Source organism: Pteropus vampyrus, unplaced genomic scaffold (assembly GCF_000151845.1).
Source record: "Pteropus vampyrus isolate Shadow unplaced genomic scaffold, Pvam_2.0 Scaffold490, whole genome shotgun sequence".
NCBI lineage: Eukaryota > Metazoa > Chordata > Mammalia > Chiroptera > Pteropodidae > Pteropus > Pteropus vampyrus.
Window position 1 is genome coordinate 251,631 of NW_011889271.1, and position 19,670 is coordinate 271,300.

Below are 19,670 nucleotides of genomic sequence, written 5' to 3' on the forward strand. Positions count from 1 at the left end.
TGCAGGGGTTCCTTCCAGCTGAGACCCTTGGGGGCTTGCTCTCAGCCTTTCTGCCTGCTTCTTGCTGTGTGACTTGAGGGAAAGCCAACTCTGTCTGGGCCTTGGCCTCCTTTCCTATATAGGGTGACGGTGTCCTGGAAGACCCAGGCTCTGGAGACGGCCAGAAATCTGACTCCATTGCTCACGCATTGTGACACCATAGGACCTGACTCTCTGAACGCCTCAATTTCCTCAGGTGACACCTCAATAATTCTGACCTCAAGGGGCTGTTAAAGGAATTAAATGAGACAACATGGACAGAATGGTTAGCCTGAGCCCTGTCCACTTACGTGGCCCTCCCTAAATGGTAGCCACTATTACTGAGTCATTTCTCTCTCAGGGCCTCAGTTTTCTCATCTACGGAATGGGGGCAATAACGTCTAATTCTGCAGTGGGTGGAGAAGCCTGAGTAATATCCGCAAAGCATTTTGGAAAACACAACATACTCCCCCAACACAAGCATTTGTCACTGCACCCTCACATCACCCCCCTTCACATCACCCCACTTAACCATGAGCTCTCGAGGGCGGGAGGCCCCGTCTGACTATCGATTCCAGTCTCCTCTTGACAATTCACCACTTCCAGTTCCCGCCCCGACTCTGCTGGGCTCCAGCCTCATGTATCCGTCTGTCTATCTGATGCTTCCCCTTGGATGATCAATACACTCTTCCCACCACTGTCCAAAGCGAGACTCCTGGTCCCCGGCCCAGCCCTTCAACATACCCTGTTCCTCCCTGTCTCCCCCATCCCGGAAATGACCTCGACACCCCCCAGATGCTAAAACCTGTCCTAGGCATCACTCTACACCTATCCGATCCATACAAAATAGCATCGCAGACCCCTGCCGTCACTCCCATCTACCCCCGGACACCTGCAAGGACTTCCCACTGGGCTCCTCACGTCTACTTCTGTCCCCCACAATCCGTTGTCCCCACAGCAGCTGGAGGGAGCTTTGTCAGGGGTCACTCGGGTCATGCCACCCGCCTCTTTAAAACCCTCAACAGCGTCCCATCGCACTTACACATTCCAAACTCCTTGACTGGGCCCACAGGGCCCCGCAAAACCTGGTCCTGCCCGCCGCCCCTCACCTCTTCTCGCTTCCCACTCATTCACCCTGCCCCAGCCACACCACCTTCCTCTGGGCCCTGAACAAGTCAAGCTGGTTGCTACCTCAGGACCTTGGCACTTGCTGTTGCCTTCTCCTCCGCTCTCCCGCTGGCTTCTTCATGACTGACTCACTCAGACATCGGTTCTCAAAGGCCACCTTCTCAGTGAAACTTTTCCTGGCCACTCAAAGGCGGCTTCCTCCCTCAACAGCACCACCCAGTTTCATTTTCTTCATTACATTTATTCTAAAACTGTCCTGTTTTCCTGGTTTGATTATTTGTTTACTGTCTGTTTCCCCACGAGAACATACGGTCCTCAAGGGCAGCCACCACTGCCTTGTTCGCAGCTGTTCTCTCGGGCCCGTGAGTGGGTGCCTGGCATACGCGCGGTGCTCAGGAAATGCTAGCTGAATGAAAAAATGATATGGGTTTTCCAGTCACTCCATTAGGGGAAGCTCTAAAAGTGGGGGGCGGGGGGAGGGTGGGCAGTGTAGACAGAGGTGGCTTGTCTCTAGTGTGGGCTCTTCTATGCACCCTTGTCCCCCAGAGGTTAGCTCTGCCACATGGAGCCCAGGAAGTCCTTGAGATTGGGACAGAACACCACAGAACAGAGATCTATTCAACAGGGAGAAAGGCCACTTACATGTGCACGGCATGTTACACCCATGCTACCTTGTGCTGAAATTCCAGGAGAGACAAGTTACAGCAGATACCAACCCAGGCACTGTGGGATGACCAGCACGCCTCGGCCTGGCTCCTGGACTCCTGGGCCTGTGGGTTTACTGACAACACACCTCCAGGTGGGTGGTTTGCTGGCCTGGCACCCACTGCCCCTTCTTCAAGCAATAGGACCCATCTCTTCCTTTTGGGGACTTGCCCTCACCCACTCTCAGGTCATGTGGTCCAGGTGGGGCTAACTCCACCTTCTTAGGGGTCCAACTCAAACCTGGCCAGTGGGTGTGTTTTATCTCCCTGGGCAGGGTGGCTGCACATCTAGAAGTTCTGGCACTGTTTTTGCCAACTCCAGAACAAGAAGGGAGACAGATCCGTGGGGTTGGGTCTGACGTTCTGTCCTAGGCCTTTTCAGCAACCTGAGCCAAAGATTCTCTTTTCTTTTCAGCCTCCTGGAGAGGGGCTGTGGCCCGGCTGACGCTCTCTCCCAGCTTATCCTTCACCGCCTTCCAACGCTGGCTCCCACCCCGCAACTCCCTGAGCCCACCCTGCTCTCTCATCTCCAATTCCCCATTCCCACTGTCTGAAACCCTGTCTCCAGCTTGTCCACCTGGGAAACTCGTATTTATCCCACCTCGATTCAGATACCGCCTCCTCCCAGAAGCCTTCCCTGACGCCCTCGGACAGGAACAATCCGTTGTCCCCACAGCAGCTGGAGGGAGCTTTGTCAGGGGTCACTCGGGTCATGCCGCCCGCCTGTTTAAAACCCTCAACCCTTTCTTTTCCCACTACATTCAGTAGGTTTCTCTGAGAAACCTTTATGTACTAGGTCCTACCAGCCAAAAGATTTTTGTCAAGCCCTATTTGCTGTGGTCATATTATGAAAATAGGGACTCTTTTCACTCCCCAAATACAAAATGATGTATAGAATTTAAATCAATGCCCACCCCTACCCCGGACTTTCTGAATGACCCTCCTGGAGAGATGTCTTCCCTACTCTTGATTGAAAAGGTACCGCAACACATCCCTCATTGATCCAGTAAACACCCGTGCAGTCCCCTTGGTGGGAAGCATTGCGCTGAGTGCTGGACGTACAAATTATAAAACTGTATGATAATCTTCCCTTTATCTGCAGTAACTAGGACAATGCAGGGGGGGCTCCTGTTTCACTGATATAACTTTGGAAGCTGGCATGACAGGGACAAAAGGGGGACTTTCCCTTTATACTGTCTATAATTTTAAAGCGATAAGGTTATAGGCGCTTTTGATTTTCTTAGTATTTTGCAAGTAAAATGTTTCTTAGTGGTTCGTTGGTGTCTTTTTCCCTATAAGACTGGGAGCTCTCAGGGGCAAGGATGGGTCTGAGTCACTCCAGGGCCCGACGCACAGGAGGCTGGGAGATGTCTGTGAAGCGACAGCAGGACAGAGCTGAGCAGGCACGGAGAGCGGGATTGGTGGGCACGAGACACAGGCTGGGGAGAGGGGTCAAGCCCAGGGGCCAGGCTGGCTGTGGCTGCGGTGGGCAGCCAGGCCAAGAGGAACGTGGTCTCCGACGCAGCCTGCACATAGCATGGTGCCCAGCACATGGGTGGCTTGGGATATATGTTTGTCCGTCAGGGAAAGAGGTCACAGGGGACAGAACTCCCGGAAAACAAACTTGGCCCAGCTTCACACTTGCAGAGGACAGACAGCTGAGGGAAGCTGGGGTGGGAGGGGCAAGAGGAAAAGGCTTGGCAGTGAGCGGTTCAGGAGACTTTGAAAATCAGGCCTGGCGGGATGGCAGGTGGTAGAGGGTGAGCCTGCTGCCACCAGGGTCCATGGGGAGCCTGGGGGTTGTGGTTCTAGGGGTGTATGAACACAAGGAGTATCTGCTGCTCACAGGAGATGATGGCTAGGCTGCCCCGTCCTTCCTCAGCAGATATATCCTCAGGCACGTTTGGACACAGCCCTGGGTGATCAGGGCCGTGGCAGAAGGTGAGACACGGGCTGCGGGCCCCCAGAGGAGAGAGGAGGCAGGAAATCAAACCAGCTGGAGGGAGGGATGTCATCGAAGACTCCACGCAGGTGTGGGCTCCCAAGCTGGGGCTAGAAGGATGAAGAAGAGCTGTCCGGGGAAAGGGAGGGCGCTGACTTCCGGGTAGAAAGGATAAGAGCAGAAACACTGAGATTCGGGACCTAGTAAGAAGCCCCAAGTCTTAGCATTGCTCCATGAAGAGCTGTGTGTGCTATGAGGAACACCCGCTGCTGGGGTCTCTAGTAGCCGGGGTGGGAGGGCAGGACACACGTCCCTCTGCTAAAAGCAGCAGTCCCAGTTGTGTGGTTGGAGCCCCGGACTCCCAGGTTGGCTCTGCCACTTGTGTTCACAATATGACCCAGGGGTGGCAAGTCCCTCAGAACCTTGGCTATGATTTGTGGGTTTAAGGCAGTCACAGTGTCTGGTACCAAGGCAGCACCCAACAGACTCTAGCTGTGGTTGCCATGGTGAGCCCAACATTGCGAGAAGTCATCACAGAGCCACAGGCACAGATGGCTCTGTGGGTTTCTGCAGAACCAGGCCCAGACGCAGGAAGCTCTAAGGAGGCAGATACTAGCTCAGTGTGAAGGACAGTCCCAAATGGGAGCAATGGTCAGTAATGGAGAGGCCCAGAGAGGCCCATCGGGAGCAGAACTCTGTCAAGGGAAGAACAGTCCCGTGGGAAGTAGAACTCTGTCAAGGGAAGAACAGTCCCGCGGGCGCTGGACAGCTCCCTGGCGTCACAGCATCCGCCCAGGGGTTCGTTCTGTGGAAGCGGTGAAGAGAGAGAAAACGATCTGCTGGCCAGTCCTTGTGGGAAATGCGCAGCTAAGGGAAACTGAACAGAGCTCCTTGCTGTAGGACTTCTCAGGACCTTCACCGCTTTGGAACACGGGCCACCGACTCAAATATTTATAGAAACCAGGCAGACGGCACAAATGGGTGATGTGAGCAGGTGTGGACAGGGTGGGCTGGAAAGAGCAGGCCCATCGGAAGGGAAAGCCTGCCCAGCTCCCACTCTGCTCCCACTGACTACCCTTACGGGCAATCCGTTGGCCACTGTCATAGATTGAACTATGTCCTGCCAAAAGGTATGTTGGAAGTCATAACCCCTGGTGCCTGTAAATATGACCTTATTTAGAAATAGGGTTTTTGCAGATGTAATTGAGTTAAAATGAGGTCATCAGGGTGGGCCCTAATACAAAGACTGGTGTCCCTGTAAGAAGGGGAAATTTGGACATGGGGAGAGACACGCAGAGAGAGAGGATGGTCATGTGATGATGAGGGCAGAGATTGGAGCCATTCATCTACAAGACACCGAGGATTTCCGGCACCCCTAGAAGCTAGAAGAGGCAAAGAGGGATTCTCCCCTAGAGCCTTCGGAGAGAGCACAACCTTGCTGGTGCATCAATTTTGGACTTCTGGTCTGAGACGATAAATGTCTGTTGTTTTAAGCCATCTACTTTGTGAGATTTTGTCACGGTGGCCCTAGGAAACTCATACAGCCACTAATTCAGGATTTGATGTAGACCAGAAGTCTCCAGAATGGGGAGAGAGGATGCAGTGTTTCCAACTCAGAGCTCGCAGGCCCCATTTCTAGAAGAGCGACTTGCTGGCTGAGCCAGGGGACACGATGTGGGGCACTAACTCTGACTGTCCGCCTTTCGGTTTGCATCCACGCAAATACCATTCACGGGGTAACTCCTGGTTTCCTCAGCTGTAAACTGAGGATAATGTGTCAACCTCCCAGGTGGCAGTGAACCCTCAGCCAGATGCATAGAAAGCGCTTAGCCGGGCACTCTGTCTTATGGAGGATGTCCTCCCTCTGAGCCTCGCTTCGGCCCTCTGTGAGATGGGGGCAGCATCTCCTAAGGCTTCCTAGGGTCACTGGGAACCGCTTGGCACACGGCAGGTGGTGGGAACAGTCAGCACAGACCAGTCAGCCCATGCTTGCTCCTGTGGGCCTTCCGCAGGACGCCTGTGCTCCAGGCTGCCCTTACCTGTGCTGTGAGCTGGATGGGCTGGGACAGGGTGAGCTGTGGGGTCCCAGGGGGCTGGCTGGCAGGCTGTGGCGGTGGCAGGTCACCTCCCCCAGAGGAGGCTGGGGGCTGCGAGGTGGAGGAGGAGGCAGAGGAGGAGGAAGAGGAGGTGGAGGAGGAGGAGGAGGCGGCGGTGGCGGCGGCGGCGGCGGCGGCCAGGAGCTGGGCCTGCGCTTGCTGCAGGAGGAGCTGCTGCTGAGCTGGCATCAGCGCTGTGAGCTGCGGGGCGGGCAGGGGCAGCAGGGGTGTGGGGGGCGTGGAGAGGAGCGGAGAAGGCAGAAAGGGGTTAGTGCCTGAGCCAAAGAGATTGGGAGCAAGTCTTCCAGGAGGCAGAGGAGGGTCAGAGGCAGGCAGGAGAGAGTGGCTGTGGCCCTGGATGGACACTCGGGCCACCGGTCCTGTGTTGGATGGAAGCGGCCAGACTGTGCCGGCGTCCCTGTCTTCCCCAAGTACTTACCCCGGCGAGCTGGCTGCCCGTCAGCATGAGCTGGGCCTGGGGCAGATGTGGCTGAGCCGGCTGGGGGGGCGGGGGTGCTGCTGGGGCTGAGTCGCCACTGGGGTCTTCAGCCTTGATCTGAGGGGGAGAGAGGCAGGGTCCGGGACCCCAGAATGTTAAGTGGAGGCCAGAGAGAATGCCCACCTGCGAACCAAAGAGAGGGCACGAGTGTGGCAACGGCAGCCTTGGGCCGGCACAGGGGGAGTGGATGGGGAGACAGAATCCAGACCCTGCGGTGACCGGCTGAGGGCCTCAGGCCACCCCGCTGGTCTCGGCTTCCTCATCAGTCAGATGGGCTACCACATGCCCTGCACCAAACTCCTGACAGGAGAAGGCCGCCTTTGGAGAACACTTCCCCCCTCTCGGGAGTCAGTTTCCCCATCTGTAAAATGGGAAATGCTGCATGAGGCCCTGGGGCCTCAAACAGGGGGCTGAGTGCAACAGCCCTCACCCGCTTCAGCCAGACAGGCGTCTTTTGTTCATCCAATAGAGTAAGACTTTATTGCAAGAAAGGATCTTAGAATGGTTTTCCTTTTTTTTTTTTTTTTTTTTTAAGGTGGTTTCTGGATGACATGGGTCATGAGTTCAAATGCAGACGGAAACAGGCAGGCAGCACAAACGGGTGACACGGCAGAGGTGGACGGGTGGGCTGGAGGGAGTGTGTCCACCCACCTCCCCGAGGGACAGGCTTGCGCAGCTCCTGCCGCCATTTCAAAATCTGAAGCAAAACTGCTGGTGGGACAAGCAAAATACATCTGCAAGCCCGAGGTGGCCCGAGTGCTGCTAGCTGTCTGCCTGCACCCCCTAAGGCCCCTGAGCCCCTCCCTGTCTCTGTGAGATGCGGCTGCATCTCATAGCAGATACACAGGGCAGACCCGCACAGAGCAGCCGTGCCCTCCTCCCTTCCTGGAGAAGAAGCCAGACAACGGTGGGCTTGGCTCGCCTGTGGGGTCTGTTGGTAAAGGACACATGTGAGCGGCAGGAGCACTGCTTGATGAATCGCACACTCTCAGGCCGGGAGGGGACGTCTGGGATCATCCTTTGGCCCAATGTCCCAGCACCATTTTGCAAAAGGAGATCCAGAGAGGGACAGCGACTTGTACAAGGTGACACGGCAGCTGGGCAGGGATGTGGCATTTGTAGTACAGACTGAGACAGACAGACAGACAGAGGCCAGGGAAGGGCCACATGATAGAGAGCAAGTGGTATGCCCCTGAGTATGGGGTACAAATGTCAGACAGTTTAAGGGGTGTGGGGTACAGCATGAAACAACAGCGACTATTAGAAGCCGGGGCAGTGGCCATCCCTGGCGGGGAACCAAGGGCTTTCTGGGAATCTAGTCGTATTCTGCTTCTTGATCTGGTGCCAATGACATGGCTATTTGGTTTGGGAAAATACACTGAGGATCTACGTGTGGATCGTATTTTAATTAAAAGTTAAAAACAACAACACTGAGAGCCATGGCGAGAACACCATTCCTCCTTCAGAGCTCTCATTCTTCCTGGGTTTCTGAAGCAAGTCTCGGCTAGGAGCTGGCATGTCTCTGACACCTCCCGACACTGGCTAATCTCCCCCTTTGACGGAGGGAGAACAGGCCTCCAGCTTAGACCCTTCAGCAGGCAACAGTCTCTGGGTACATTTTAATAATCATTGTATTTATTTCCATGGCAAGTGATTCTGGTTTTCCATTCGTGAAATTTCCATTTAAAAAAACATTTATTTCAGCTGTTGAAAGAGCGAGCCAGTTCATGAGTTGGTAATTGTCAAAGCTGATTGATGGGTACCTGGGGGGTTATTTTTATTATACTCTTTTTTTCTACTTTTGAATCTGCTTCACATTTCCCATAATAAAATGTTTTTAAAAAATTGATCCAGTTAACAAAGTTAAGATGTAAATAATCGTACACGGTGGTGTGTTGACTTGTCTGAAAGCGTGATGGGAGCACGTGACTCCTCGCAGTTAGGGAAAGACTGACAGAGAAGTGACAGAGGGAATGGAAAGGCGAGGTCTGAGAGCGAAGACAGGACAGGCACGGATGGAGACTGGGCGTCAGAGGCAGCCGCCCTCTCTGCCCCGGGCTTTCCCTGGGAACCAGGGCCCAGGCCAGGGAAGGGGAGCAAGAACCCTTTGTTCCCTGGACCCCCTGGTTCCCCACCCCACCCCCGGGGAAGCAGGGCTGCTGCGGGGGGTGCCGGGAGAGGCTGCAAAGATTCAGTCGAGGAGGGAGGGGGTGGGGGAGATGGATGCTCTGAGGGCTGAGGCCAGAGCCGAACCTCAGATCAGAGGGAGGAGGTCAGAGCCGGAGACCTTCTCCCCTGGTCCCTGTCCACACACTTAAGACAAGACGTCTGCCCTCCAAGCGGCATCAGGGCGTACCAGCTGTGGAAGGGACTTCAGAGACCATCTCATCTGACTCCCCCCCTCCCCCACGTTAGAGAAGAGGAAACCGAGAAGCCCAGAGGGGAAAAGCGATTTTCCCATGGTCACAGAACAGCTCCCAGCCCTCTGCCACCTCCAGTCAGGGTCAGGAGTCCTGCCAGTGCTCCCTCTGCCCCTGCCCCCTGTGCTGCCTTCAGGCCTCTGGACCTGCCCCTACCAAGCTGAGGGTTGGAGTTCTGCGCCCCAGATAGCCCAGGAAGCCCAGAGGTGGCCAGCAGCAGGGCCCCGTCTGGATTTGGGATATGCTGTCTGGCCACTTCTGGCCTCCCCACTGTCCTCTCCTACATCATCTCCCAGCCCTGCAGCCATCCTCACCAGGTCTGCCTCCCCCTGACTCCAGCACCCCCTAATCCTCCACCCCTGAGCCTGTGTGTTGGGGGGCAGGGGTGGGGTAGGGCAGGCCCCTTCCCTGGGGGTGGGGTGGGTCAGGGAAGTTGGGATGGGGGTGGGGCCCTTGGCTTCCTGTTGTTCATGCCCTGGGGCTCTGGGGGGGATTTCCCTGGCCACCCCCACCCCCCAGGGAAGGGGAAGGAGCCTGGGTGAGTCACAGGCCTGGGGCGGGAGCCTAGGGTGAGAAGGGGCGGGAGGAGCCTTGTCACCAAGGTACCAGGGCTCAGTGCCCCCTCAGGCCCTGGGCCCAAGGCAGGGCTGCAGAACCCTGTCCCAAACGCAGCTGCCTCCCATCACAGGATTTCCCCCCTCCCCTGCCCTGGCTGTTCTGACAGGTACTTACCTTGGTGCTGGGGCCAGTTGGGGACACGGAGAACGGGGAGGTCTTATTCTGGGGGTTCTGCAAAGAGAAAGTTGGGGCGAGGATGGGAACAGTGAGATGAAGCAGCCTCTAACACCCCGTCCCTCCCCCACAGAGCTCTCTTCTGCTCCATTCTCTTCCCTCCCACTTCTCCCGCTCGTCCACTCCCTCCTGACCTGGTGGTTAGTGTCTGGTCCATTTCTTTCGGTGTCTGCAATGAGAGGGAAAAGGCGAGTTGTCACCAGCCACCCCCGCAGCTCCCCACCACACCTGCCCCCTGCCCACCCTCTGCCTCCCTGCTCTCTTCCCACACACCTGTGTGCTCTGACGGGGAGTCCAGACCTTGCTTCTCGGCCTCCAGGGGCTTAGACATTCTTATTTCTGGGGACAGAGAAGGGATGGAAGTGGAGTAAGGGAGGGGAGGCCAGGAGGGCTCTCGGCCCCTCCTCCAGCACCACCCAACCTCTCCCCAAATGCCCCTCACCCCCTGCCACCTTGCAAGTGTCTCTTTCCGGGAGACATGTCCCCGGTTCTGTAACTCTGCCCTTCTCTGAGGGGACAAGAGAGGGCTCTTAGGCATTCTCTCTGAACCCGTTCACCCTCCAAGAGCACAGTAAGACAGCAGAGGTGCACAGGGAGGGTCATTCCCCAGGAGGCCCTGGGGCAGGGCACCAGGCAGACATGGTCCTGAGAAGGCCTTGGCTGCCTGGTGGCCCGGGAGGACGTTGGTGACGTCCCAAAGGAGCGAGTCAGCCTTGGGCCCCAGGCGTGCCGCCCAGGCTCCCGACTTGCCTCGCCGGGTTTCGGCTGAGGCATGTTTTCCGCTCTGAGTGGGGCCTGAGGGGTATGATGGGAGCGTAGCATCCCCAAAGGAGTGAGTTTTCATATCTCTAGGTGTGATTCAGCCGCCCGCCGGCCCCCTCCCCCGGCCCACCACTTTCCTGTCCATACCTCACTCACTCCCACTGGCCTCGCTCTGATCTCAGCAACTCAGCTCCAATGCCATCTGGCTCTGCCCCTGACCTTGTCCTCAAACCTAATCCTAGACCTTACCTGAGACTTCAGCCTTGAATTTTTTTTTTTTTTTTAAGCGAAGCAACCCTTGGTCGACCTCACAGATTGCAAGGACCTTGTCAGCTTACAATCCCTTATTTATTTTTTATTTTTTATGCCTACAGTCTCTGGTCTTCCTAGGTGGTCTCCCATCCAAGTACTAACCAGGCCTGACCCTGCTTAGCTTCTGAGATCAGAGAGGATCAGACTTGTTCACGGTGGCATGGCCGTAGACCAGCCTTGAATTCTAACTGCAGGCACGAGTCCCACTAAGATACCTGGTCCCTGAAATGCAATCTCTTTCTATAGTTCCGTAGACCCCAGAAATGAAAAGATGTGGCCGAGGAGATGTGGCAAGCTGCAAGCTGGCACTAGAGGACACAAAGCAATGGACACCAGTGCCCTGTCCTCTCAGCGCTCTGTCGTGGACAGTAGAAAGGTTCGTGCTTGCCAGTGCCAGGCACAGTGCTAAGTATGGCTCTGAACATTTGCAGGTGGTGCTAAAATTACCCTCACTTCACAGAGGAAGAAACTGAGGCTCTGCAGGGGTGTTGCCTCCCCAAGCGCACACTGAGGCAGCAGAGGTGCCCCGATTGGATCCTGGTCTCTGTGACTCCGGGGTTCCCACTTCTAATCAAGACTGCTACAGGCTAATGAACCTCAGTCATGAATTCCACCCGCCTCACCTCCAATAGTCACCCCGACCCAAGTTCACCCAGACGCTGACCTGAGCCCAGCCCTTCCTGGTTCTAGACCCTCCCACAAATCTGGGCTTCTGCCCAATCTGTTCTCTGTCCCCTTACCCACCACGGATCCCAACTCCCATCCAGACAGTCCAAGTCCTTCATTTGGGCTCAACTTTCAACTTGGCCTCAGACCTTACTCATGACCCCAAAATCATTCCAAATCCCCACCTAAACTGTGACCCCGCCCTGTCAAAGGAGCTGTCCAACTCTAGTGGGCTCTGCACCCAGAATATTTCAAGAAAGCCGGCTAAAGGGAGCTGGGACGTCCTCAGCAACTGAAAAAAAAAAAAAAAGGCCAGGAATTTTGCAGTTGAGGATTACTTGACTCGAAACATTACCTGGGTTTAAAATTCCTGATTAAGAAGCCAGGTCACACACTGCTGGTGGGAGTGTAAATCGATATGAGCACAAGTCAGGGAAGCTGAGAGATGCCCCTTCCTGCGGCCCAGCACATCCACTCCGGGTACCCTGCCCACCAACGCCCACAGGCCCCGACGTGGCCAGCAGGCCTTTCGTAGTGGCTCCTCTGTGAAGTGGGGGTAATTTTAGCACCAACTGCAAACTTTCAGAGCCATACTTAGCACTGTGCCTGGCACTGGAAATAACTCAAGGGCCCATCAACGGGGAACAGATCGACAAAACACTCCGCAGCAGGGCAAATGGACGAACTGCATCGCATACCACTGAATCTCACAGGTGTGACACTGAGGGCAAGATGTCACACGGCAAGGCAGACAGACGGGAGGACTCCAATCACACAAAGCTCAGAAACAGGCAAGATAATGCCAGGTGATGGAGGTCTGACGAGTGGGTGCTTTCGGGGGGTGCTGACAAGGACAGGCTGTGAGGAAAGTTGTAGGGTTTGTAGATGTTCTGTATCTTGATCTGTTTGCTAGTTATGTGAGTCTATACATGTGTGAAAATTCGTCATGCTGTACACTTAAAATTTGAGCACTTTATTATATGTACATTAATGTTTCCACAAAAAAAAGAAAAAATTTAAAAGCTAAAAAAAAAATAAAATAATAAAAAGACTAAGCCAGCATGTAGCCCTGCTAAGGCGTAGCTTGTGAGGGCGCGGCGGGAAGCAGGTGCTCAGGATGGTACGGGAGGAGCTCAGGCCCTGTTTCTGGGCACGGGGGGTGGGGCACCGAGTGGCCAAGGATCCTGAGAAACATGGGAGGTCGCAAAGAGAGCAGCGATGAGGCCCTGCTCCTGACACTGGGCGTCAGAGGCGAGAATCCTGGCTGATCCTGGCTCTAAATTGCCCTGGCCTCAGCCCTGCTCCACACACCTGCTGACCCTAATGCAGCCCTGAGACCCCTGCCCCCTCCCTCCAGCCAGTGTCCACGGTGCCCCAGGGAGATCCTTCCCACGCCCAGTGCTCCCTGGCCCTGAGCCCTTCCCTGGCTCCCCATTTCCCCAAGAAAAGCCCAGGCTCCTCAGCCTGGCTTTTGGGGTGTGGCCCCTGCCACCCTCTGCTGCCACCTCTAATCACTCATGCATCATGCCCTTCAACCACACCAGGCATCTCCTTCTGCTCGGAGGTTCCGCTTGACAGGGAGTCCAGCTCTTGCAGGTTCGGTAGCCCCTGCCTAGCTGGCGGCTGCCTCCCCTGCCCACAGACGAGGGCAGCCTCTGACCTCACCTCTACCCAGAGTCCGTGCTCATCTTTGGCCTCTATCATGGGCTGCGTTGTGTCCCCCAACATTTGTATGTTGAAGCCCTAATTCCCAGTACTTCAGAATGTGACTGTATTTGAAGACAAGGTCTTGAAAGAGGTAATTCAGCTAAGAGGAGACCATTAGGGTGGGCCTTAATTCAACATGACTGGTGTCCTTATAAGAGGAGATTGGGACACAGACACACTCAAAGTGAAGACACAGGGAGAAGACGGCGCCCACCCCAAGTCAAAACAAACCAGCCTTGATGACACGTTGACCTTGAACTTCTAGCTTCCAGAATTGCGAGAAAATTAATCTCTGTTGTTTAAGCCACCCAGTCCGTGCTATTTGTTACAGCAGCCCTAGCAGACTAATAGAGCCTCCCACAGTTGTGCCCTCCCGTGGTCCCAGCCCTGAGCCCACAGGACTGTGGTCTTCTGTGTCCCAGTCCTTTCCCACCAGACCAGAGGGCAGGGCTGGGTCTGACTCATCGCTGGGTCCCTGGCATCACCGGCTCAGAAGAACAGGTTATGAATGTTTCTGGCTGCCCCTCTCTGCAGTTCTCTCTCTTACTTGTTCCTGCCTCTGTCCTGCTTTTTCTCTTTTAACAAATGTTCCTGAGACCTCATCATGGGCTGGTCCCTCTGCCTGGAATGCTGTTCTCCTCTCTGTCCACCTGGCGACCTCCTCCTCATCCTTTAGGACCCCCAACGCAGGCTCCATCCTCTATGAAGTCAGTACCCCTGATGCCCCCAGATGTCTCTCCCCTGCTCCCTCCACCCTGACCTGGCATCAACCCTTGTCACTGTCCTAGAGGCCATAGCCCTCCGGGGCCCAGTATGTTTCCAACAGACTAGGACCTCCCTCAAGGGTAGGTGTGACTCATCTTGGGGTCCCCGACACTGCCCGGCACAGGACGTGTGTGTTAAATAAACAAGGGTGGCCCCAAGCCCTGATGTCCCTCCTCCAGGCCTTTGTCCCTACTCTTCACAGGCCTTAGGCGACCTCGCCTTCTCTCCCAGAATACTCCCGCTCCTCTTTCAGGCCCCAGCCATCACATCACCTCCCCTGGGAGGTCCTCCCTGACGCCCCAGGAGATCAGTGTCTCTCTCATCTGGGCTCCCTAACATGCCCTGGCCACCTGGGCAGTGACCCCCAACCCCAGACTGTGGGCTCCGTAGGGCCCAGGCTGGAGTCATCATTGCACAGCCTGGGACTGTGTCTTTGGAATTAATAAATGCACGAAAGAATCTCTGAGGGACCAGGACCCAAATCTGTCTCAAACAAGCCCCTCCCCGTGCTGTCACCTGACACCTCAACCCTCAGCCCCAATTCCCAAGCAACTCCAACTTACACCCTTAAGGTAACATCCCTTCTGCAGGGATAGGGGCTAGAGAGGCCAAAGTGGTTTGGGGGGCTACTTCCACCACTCTGTTTCCCTTATTCAGTCTAACCGCTCCCCCTCCCACATACACACACACACGCAGCCGTGCACCTCTGCAGCCCTTGGCTGGGCAGATGGCAAAATGGCCAGTGCTGCCCGTTGCCCAGGCCTCTCTTGCTCTTCTCCATCAGAGCCCAATTTGAGAAAAAGGTCTCATCGAATCATACCCACCAAGGACAAATACGAGACTCCATCGCCACTGTGAACCCAAAGCCAAATGATGCCTTAATGGAGACTCAAGGGCACTGGCCACCCCGTCAGGAGGCCACTGAGCCTTCCATCCTGCAGGCTGTCTCCACTGGGGCTCAGGCAGGGCTGCCCAACACCTCTTTCTCCTGCCTACAGAAATATCGATGCTATTCCCACCCAGAAACTCTGATTTCACCGGGACAGGGCTCCACCAGGGTATCGGGATTTTAAAAGCCCCCCAGGTGAGTCTAATGTGCCCCTGCCCCTTGGAAACTTCAGAAGCCCCTCTCGCAGAAAGATTGGTTGGTCATTTATGGCCATCCCCGCCCTTTGCCTATCCCAGGCAGTGTGTAATCTTTTAGTGGAACGGGAGGGGGAAAGTGATGCAGAACCCTACGGGCCCCTGGATTCCCACCATCCTCGAATGGAACCCACCCAGGCTGCCCACACCCCTGGCCTCACACTCTCGCCCCAGGCCAGGGACTCTGGCTGCCTTCCTCTCATCACCCCTCCCTCCCGACTTTCACTTCTCCTCTGCAGTTCCCCCAGCCGGTTTTAGCAGACTTGGGTCAGCTTCTCGTTAGCACTTACCGAAAACGGGGCTAAATATAGAGGGCCCAAGGGCTGCCCCTCACCCCTCCTGGCCCCGCTTGGCCTGTCCCCTGGGTCCCCTGCCTCCACAGCCCGCTTCAATCAAGGCTTGGCCTGGGAGCCCCTGTGGGCAGGGTCTTCGCTGCCGGGAACCGCTGTGGGCCCAGCTGGCCTAGTCCCGGCCTCCCCGGGAGCCGCACCTCACACCCCCACAACCCCACAGCTGTCCCTGGGCGGCCTCAAGGGAGTGAACACTTCTGAGCTGTCAGGAGGGAGGGATGGAGATACCAGCAGACACAACAAGAGATGTGGGCCCGTAGCTACGCTGGCAACAGGCAAGAGCTGCCACACAGCACACACACCACAGTCACAGCAAGGAGAGCCCGAAACATGGATGACACGGGGACCTGCAAACACACACGAGGTCGGGTGTGTACAGATCCCAGGCAGGAATGTGTGCAGATGAAGACACAGGCCCAGACATGAGTGTGCACACCTGCGCTTACACACATTCGCATATTCACACCCAGACACTCACACATCCAGAGTCACTCTGATACACACATAATTCACACACTCATCATCCAGAATCACTCAGACACACACCCAGGCACACACACAGTCACACATTCAGAGTCCCTCACAGGCACACATACAGATAGATATAGATGTGCAAATAAATACACACTCAGGTCACTCAGATGCACACACAGACATATACACACTCACATCCCAGAGTCACTCAGACAGAAACACATTTACATACTCATACACATCCAGAGGCAGACAGACACAGATGTGCCCACACATATCCAGAGTCACTCACAGACAGGTATGCAGAGAGACACAGATGTGCATCCACACATACATGCAGGTCACTCAGATGGACACACGCCCAGAAGCGCACACACTAACACACCCAGAGCCACCTCATCCTGGGGTATGACCAGGGTGGACCCCTGAACCCAGTTCAGAGATTTGGAGCCCAAGACCAGGCAGCATGAGTGACCTGCCTGAGGCCACACAGCCTATTACTTCCTGTCCAGGCCTCCCAGGCAGGCAGTTCTGTGAGAAAGCTCAAGTAAAGGGTCTAACCCAGCACCTGGCATGTACGAGACCCTCATTCAATCCCAGAAAGGGATGAGTCAGGGGTGGAGCGGACAGCATGTGTGTGCAGATGCTCTAGATCTTTGTGTCCACACTACGTGCACACACACATATATGGTCGCACATACAGTCACCTCAGTAAATAATCACATGCCAACCTGCAAGGTATCTTCCTTCCATCTCAACCCCCTCCTCAACATTTTGCCTTGCTCACACCCGCTCATTCTTCACATCTCAGCCCAGACATCCCCTCCTCCAGGAAGCCCTCCCTGGCATCCCACAGGCTGAATTGGACAAGTCTTCTGGGCTCCCACAGTCCCAGTGCCTCTGCACCCCAGCCCTGAGCCCTCTGCCTATACCTCCCACTGTCTGATAACACATCTGTCTCCCCACTGGACCAGGGACTCCAGGGGTACAGAACTAAAACTGCCTTTTCAGTTGTATTTCCAATACCCAACACAGAACTGCCGAATAAATACGTGTTGATGAAGGATCACAGGGATGTGCGTACTCTGATGCACACAGAATGGCACGCACCAAACCAAGAATCATCCCCACAGACACCCACGAATGTGACAGTCAGACCTATATGGCCACAAATAAAACAACTGTGAAGTATTGACATTTGCTGTGCTCCAGGTGCCGTGTTAAGCATTTACACATATTACCTCATTTAACTCTCCCATCGGCACTGCTGAGAGATAAGTATCATCTCTGTTGTTCAGAGAAAGACACATTACACCGAAAGAGCCAACAAACCCGAACTGCCCTGTATGGTGCCTGGTGCACAACAGTCACTCAGTCAACTGACATTTTTTTTTGGCGGGGGCGGGGGGCAGTTAATAAGCACAAAAATGTATAATAAAATTTCAGGCAGCGATAAGTGTCATGAATAAAAGACAAAGCAGGGTGAGGGGACCAAGAATGGTGGGATTAGTTGCCAGTTTAGATGGGGAAGTCAGGGAAGGCCTCCCCGAGGAGGTGACATCTGAAGCGAATGAAGTGAGGAAGTAAGCCAAAATATCATTGCCAAGGCTACCCCCACAATGCCACGTACAACAGCCCCCCACTCTCCCTCTCACACAGACACATGACAGTCACACTCAGAAGACTCAGGACTACTGCTCACATATGCATACACAGACACACACACCTAAATGTCCAGCAACTCAGCCTTCCAACCTGTCCGTAGCCCCCAGGACCAGGAGAGGGCAACATGCAGTACTCATGTTGCCCTCCCCTGGTCCTCTGTGTAAGAGCCTGCTACCAAGCCCAGGTCACGTCCCCACCACAGAGCCTTCAGAACCCGATGGCAGAGATGGGAAGGAGACGTTGGAAGCCCCCAGGTGTCTGATGTGGAATGGGAGGGGAAAGAGAAGCTTGGGGTGGGGACCTAGAGTGGGAAGGGGGGAAGTGCTAAGGTACAGACTGAAAGGGCAGAGGAGACAGCTCAGGAGGAAGGGCAGGGCAGGCGAGCAATGGGCACAGCAGATGAACCCCAAGGGGCTCCCCGTGTTCCCCGGCAGTGGCGCGGGTCCCTTACCTGGAGCCCCCATGCTGGAGTGAACCATGCTGCCCGCCCCGCAGGGCTAGGGGAACAACTGTGTCACCTCCGCGCTCTCTCTGGGGGCCAAGTCCTCTCTGCCGGAAGTCACCCTGGGAGGAAACCACAGGGTCCGCCCCCTTCGGAAAGGAAAATACCCTTGCCAGAAGGCCCACCCCAGCAGGCAGGACCCCAGATCATGTGTGTGTGTTGGAAAAGTGGGGGTGCTAGGCAGAGGATAAGCAGGCTGGAAGAGCTGACTCCCACAGTGGTGCCTCCCGGAGGCAACTGCCTGCAACAGTTGCCCCACACCCCCTGTCGCCTGCACCGGGGCAAACATATCTGAAACAGGGTGTGTGGGCCTGGGAGAGAAGGTGGACCCATAACAACAATACTAAAACACTGGCTAGAAGTTCGTTTTCTCTTGGGGTGTGTGGGAGGGCTTTCCCTATGCGAGGCCTTGCACTGCGCACTTAAGCGTCATCTCTTGAGGTGATTACTATTTTCCCCATTTAACAGACGAAAAGACTGAGGAATGGAGAGGTGAGGTGGTCTTTCCAAGAGCCTAGAGCCAAGAAGCACAGCAGAAGGCGGCGTTGGCGGTGGATTTCCGGCAGGGCTGTGGGGAGGGGGACATCTTGCCGTGCACCTGTCCTCAGGTGAGGCGTCCTGAGCCACCACCGAGAGGAAGCGGCGCCCGCGGGCAGTGGCAGTGCGGCCAGCAGGTCGTGGTCTTGCCCTGGAGTGGCAACAAGTCTGCCAGAGGGCAAATAAGGGCCCCGAGAGGCAGCTCTGGCGGAGGGAAGCACCGAGTCCCCTAGCAGTCGAAAGGACCTCCGCTCCGCGGCGCTCCCGGGCCAGCGCTTCGCTTCGTGCCCGCCAGAGGGCGGCAGCACCCAGCCAATGGGCCGGAGGGCGGGGCCGGCTGCGGAGGAAGGAGCCCCTCCCTCCGCTCCCTTCCCGATCCTCCCCGCCTCCTCCGCCCCCGCGCGCACACCTGCGAGGGTCACACAAAGGCGCAGGACGCCCGGCGCACGGCCGCGCAGACAAAGGCGCGGCCGCGACGCTGCCCTCGACCTCCTGGTGCCCAGTCCGAGGCTGCAGGGCTGCTGAGCGCTTCCAAACAGCCCACCCGCCCGTCCTGGGCCCGACAGGACTCGCTGCGCCCCACACTGGGGGACCCACCCCCCACACCAAACCACACGCGCGCATACCAACGCCTGTACTCATCCCCCCCCACACACATATATACATTCAAGTATTTCTACACATGGACCGCAGCACTTCGCACACACGTGTGCACACCCAGACACACAGGAACACTCTTCTGTGTGCACAGGCCCCAACACCTACCCTCCCCACCTGCCCTCCCTCACTCCATGTTTAGACACCTCTCTGTTCCCTCATGTGGACACGCGGGCCCAAGAGCACATCGACACGTGTGTGCCCAGGCAGGCCTCCTGGCCATCCATGTGTGCCCACACTCACACCCATGCACACTTACGCAGGGTATAACGACACACAGGCAAGCCCTTTCATCTGCACCGACAGGCCCAGGCAGGCAGGCCCACTCGATGGGAATGACCAGCAGTCCTGACATCTGCACACAGAGGGAACAGTTCCCAGCTACCTACACTCACGACGTCCCACGTTGTAAAGGCCATTTCACAGGAATTCCAGAGACCACACAGCAATAACCCGGCTCCAACTCAGGCCTCCTGTTTCCTGGTCCATCTCTCTGTCTCTCCCTGATGCTGGATTTCTATATATGAGAGT

At 55.9% G+C, this 19,670-nt stretch overlaps 1 protein-coding gene and 1 pseudogene across 12 annotated transcripts in view; both read right to left on the reverse strand.

The window, feature by feature from the left end:
- Positions 1 to 17,983, reverse strand: part of POU2F2 (POU class 2 homeobox 2) — a 35,578-nt gene extending 17,595 nt beyond the window's left edge. For 4 of the 12 annotated variants that reach the window (XM_011382818.2, XM_011382816.2, XM_011382813.1 and 1 more), the window contains exons 1-5: positions 17,895 to 17,983; positions 9,873 to 9,938; positions 9,734 to 9,768; positions 9,540 to 9,596; positions 6,328 to 6,444 (exon numbers count right to left, since the gene is read on the reverse strand). In XM_011382818.2, the coding sequence (XP_011381120.1) occupies positions 6,328 to 6,444; positions 9,540 to 9,596; positions 9,734 to 9,768; positions 9,873 to 9,938; positions 17,895 to 17,922 (303 nt within the window). In that variant the 5' untranslated portion in view covers positions 17,923 to 17,983. Of the gene's footprint in view, positions 1 to 5,831; positions 6,090 to 6,327; positions 6,511 to 9,539; positions 9,597 to 9,733; positions 9,769 to 9,872; positions 9,939 to 10,051; positions 10,235 to 17,894 lie in introns of those variants that run through there. The other 8 variants (XM_023524742.1, XM_023524741.1, XM_023524744.1 and 5 more) reach the window with 4 other exon arrangements.
- Positions 10,727 to 10,845, reverse strand: LOC111732787 (annotated as a pseudogene).
- Positions 17,984 to 19,670: the final 1,687 nt, after the last annotated feature.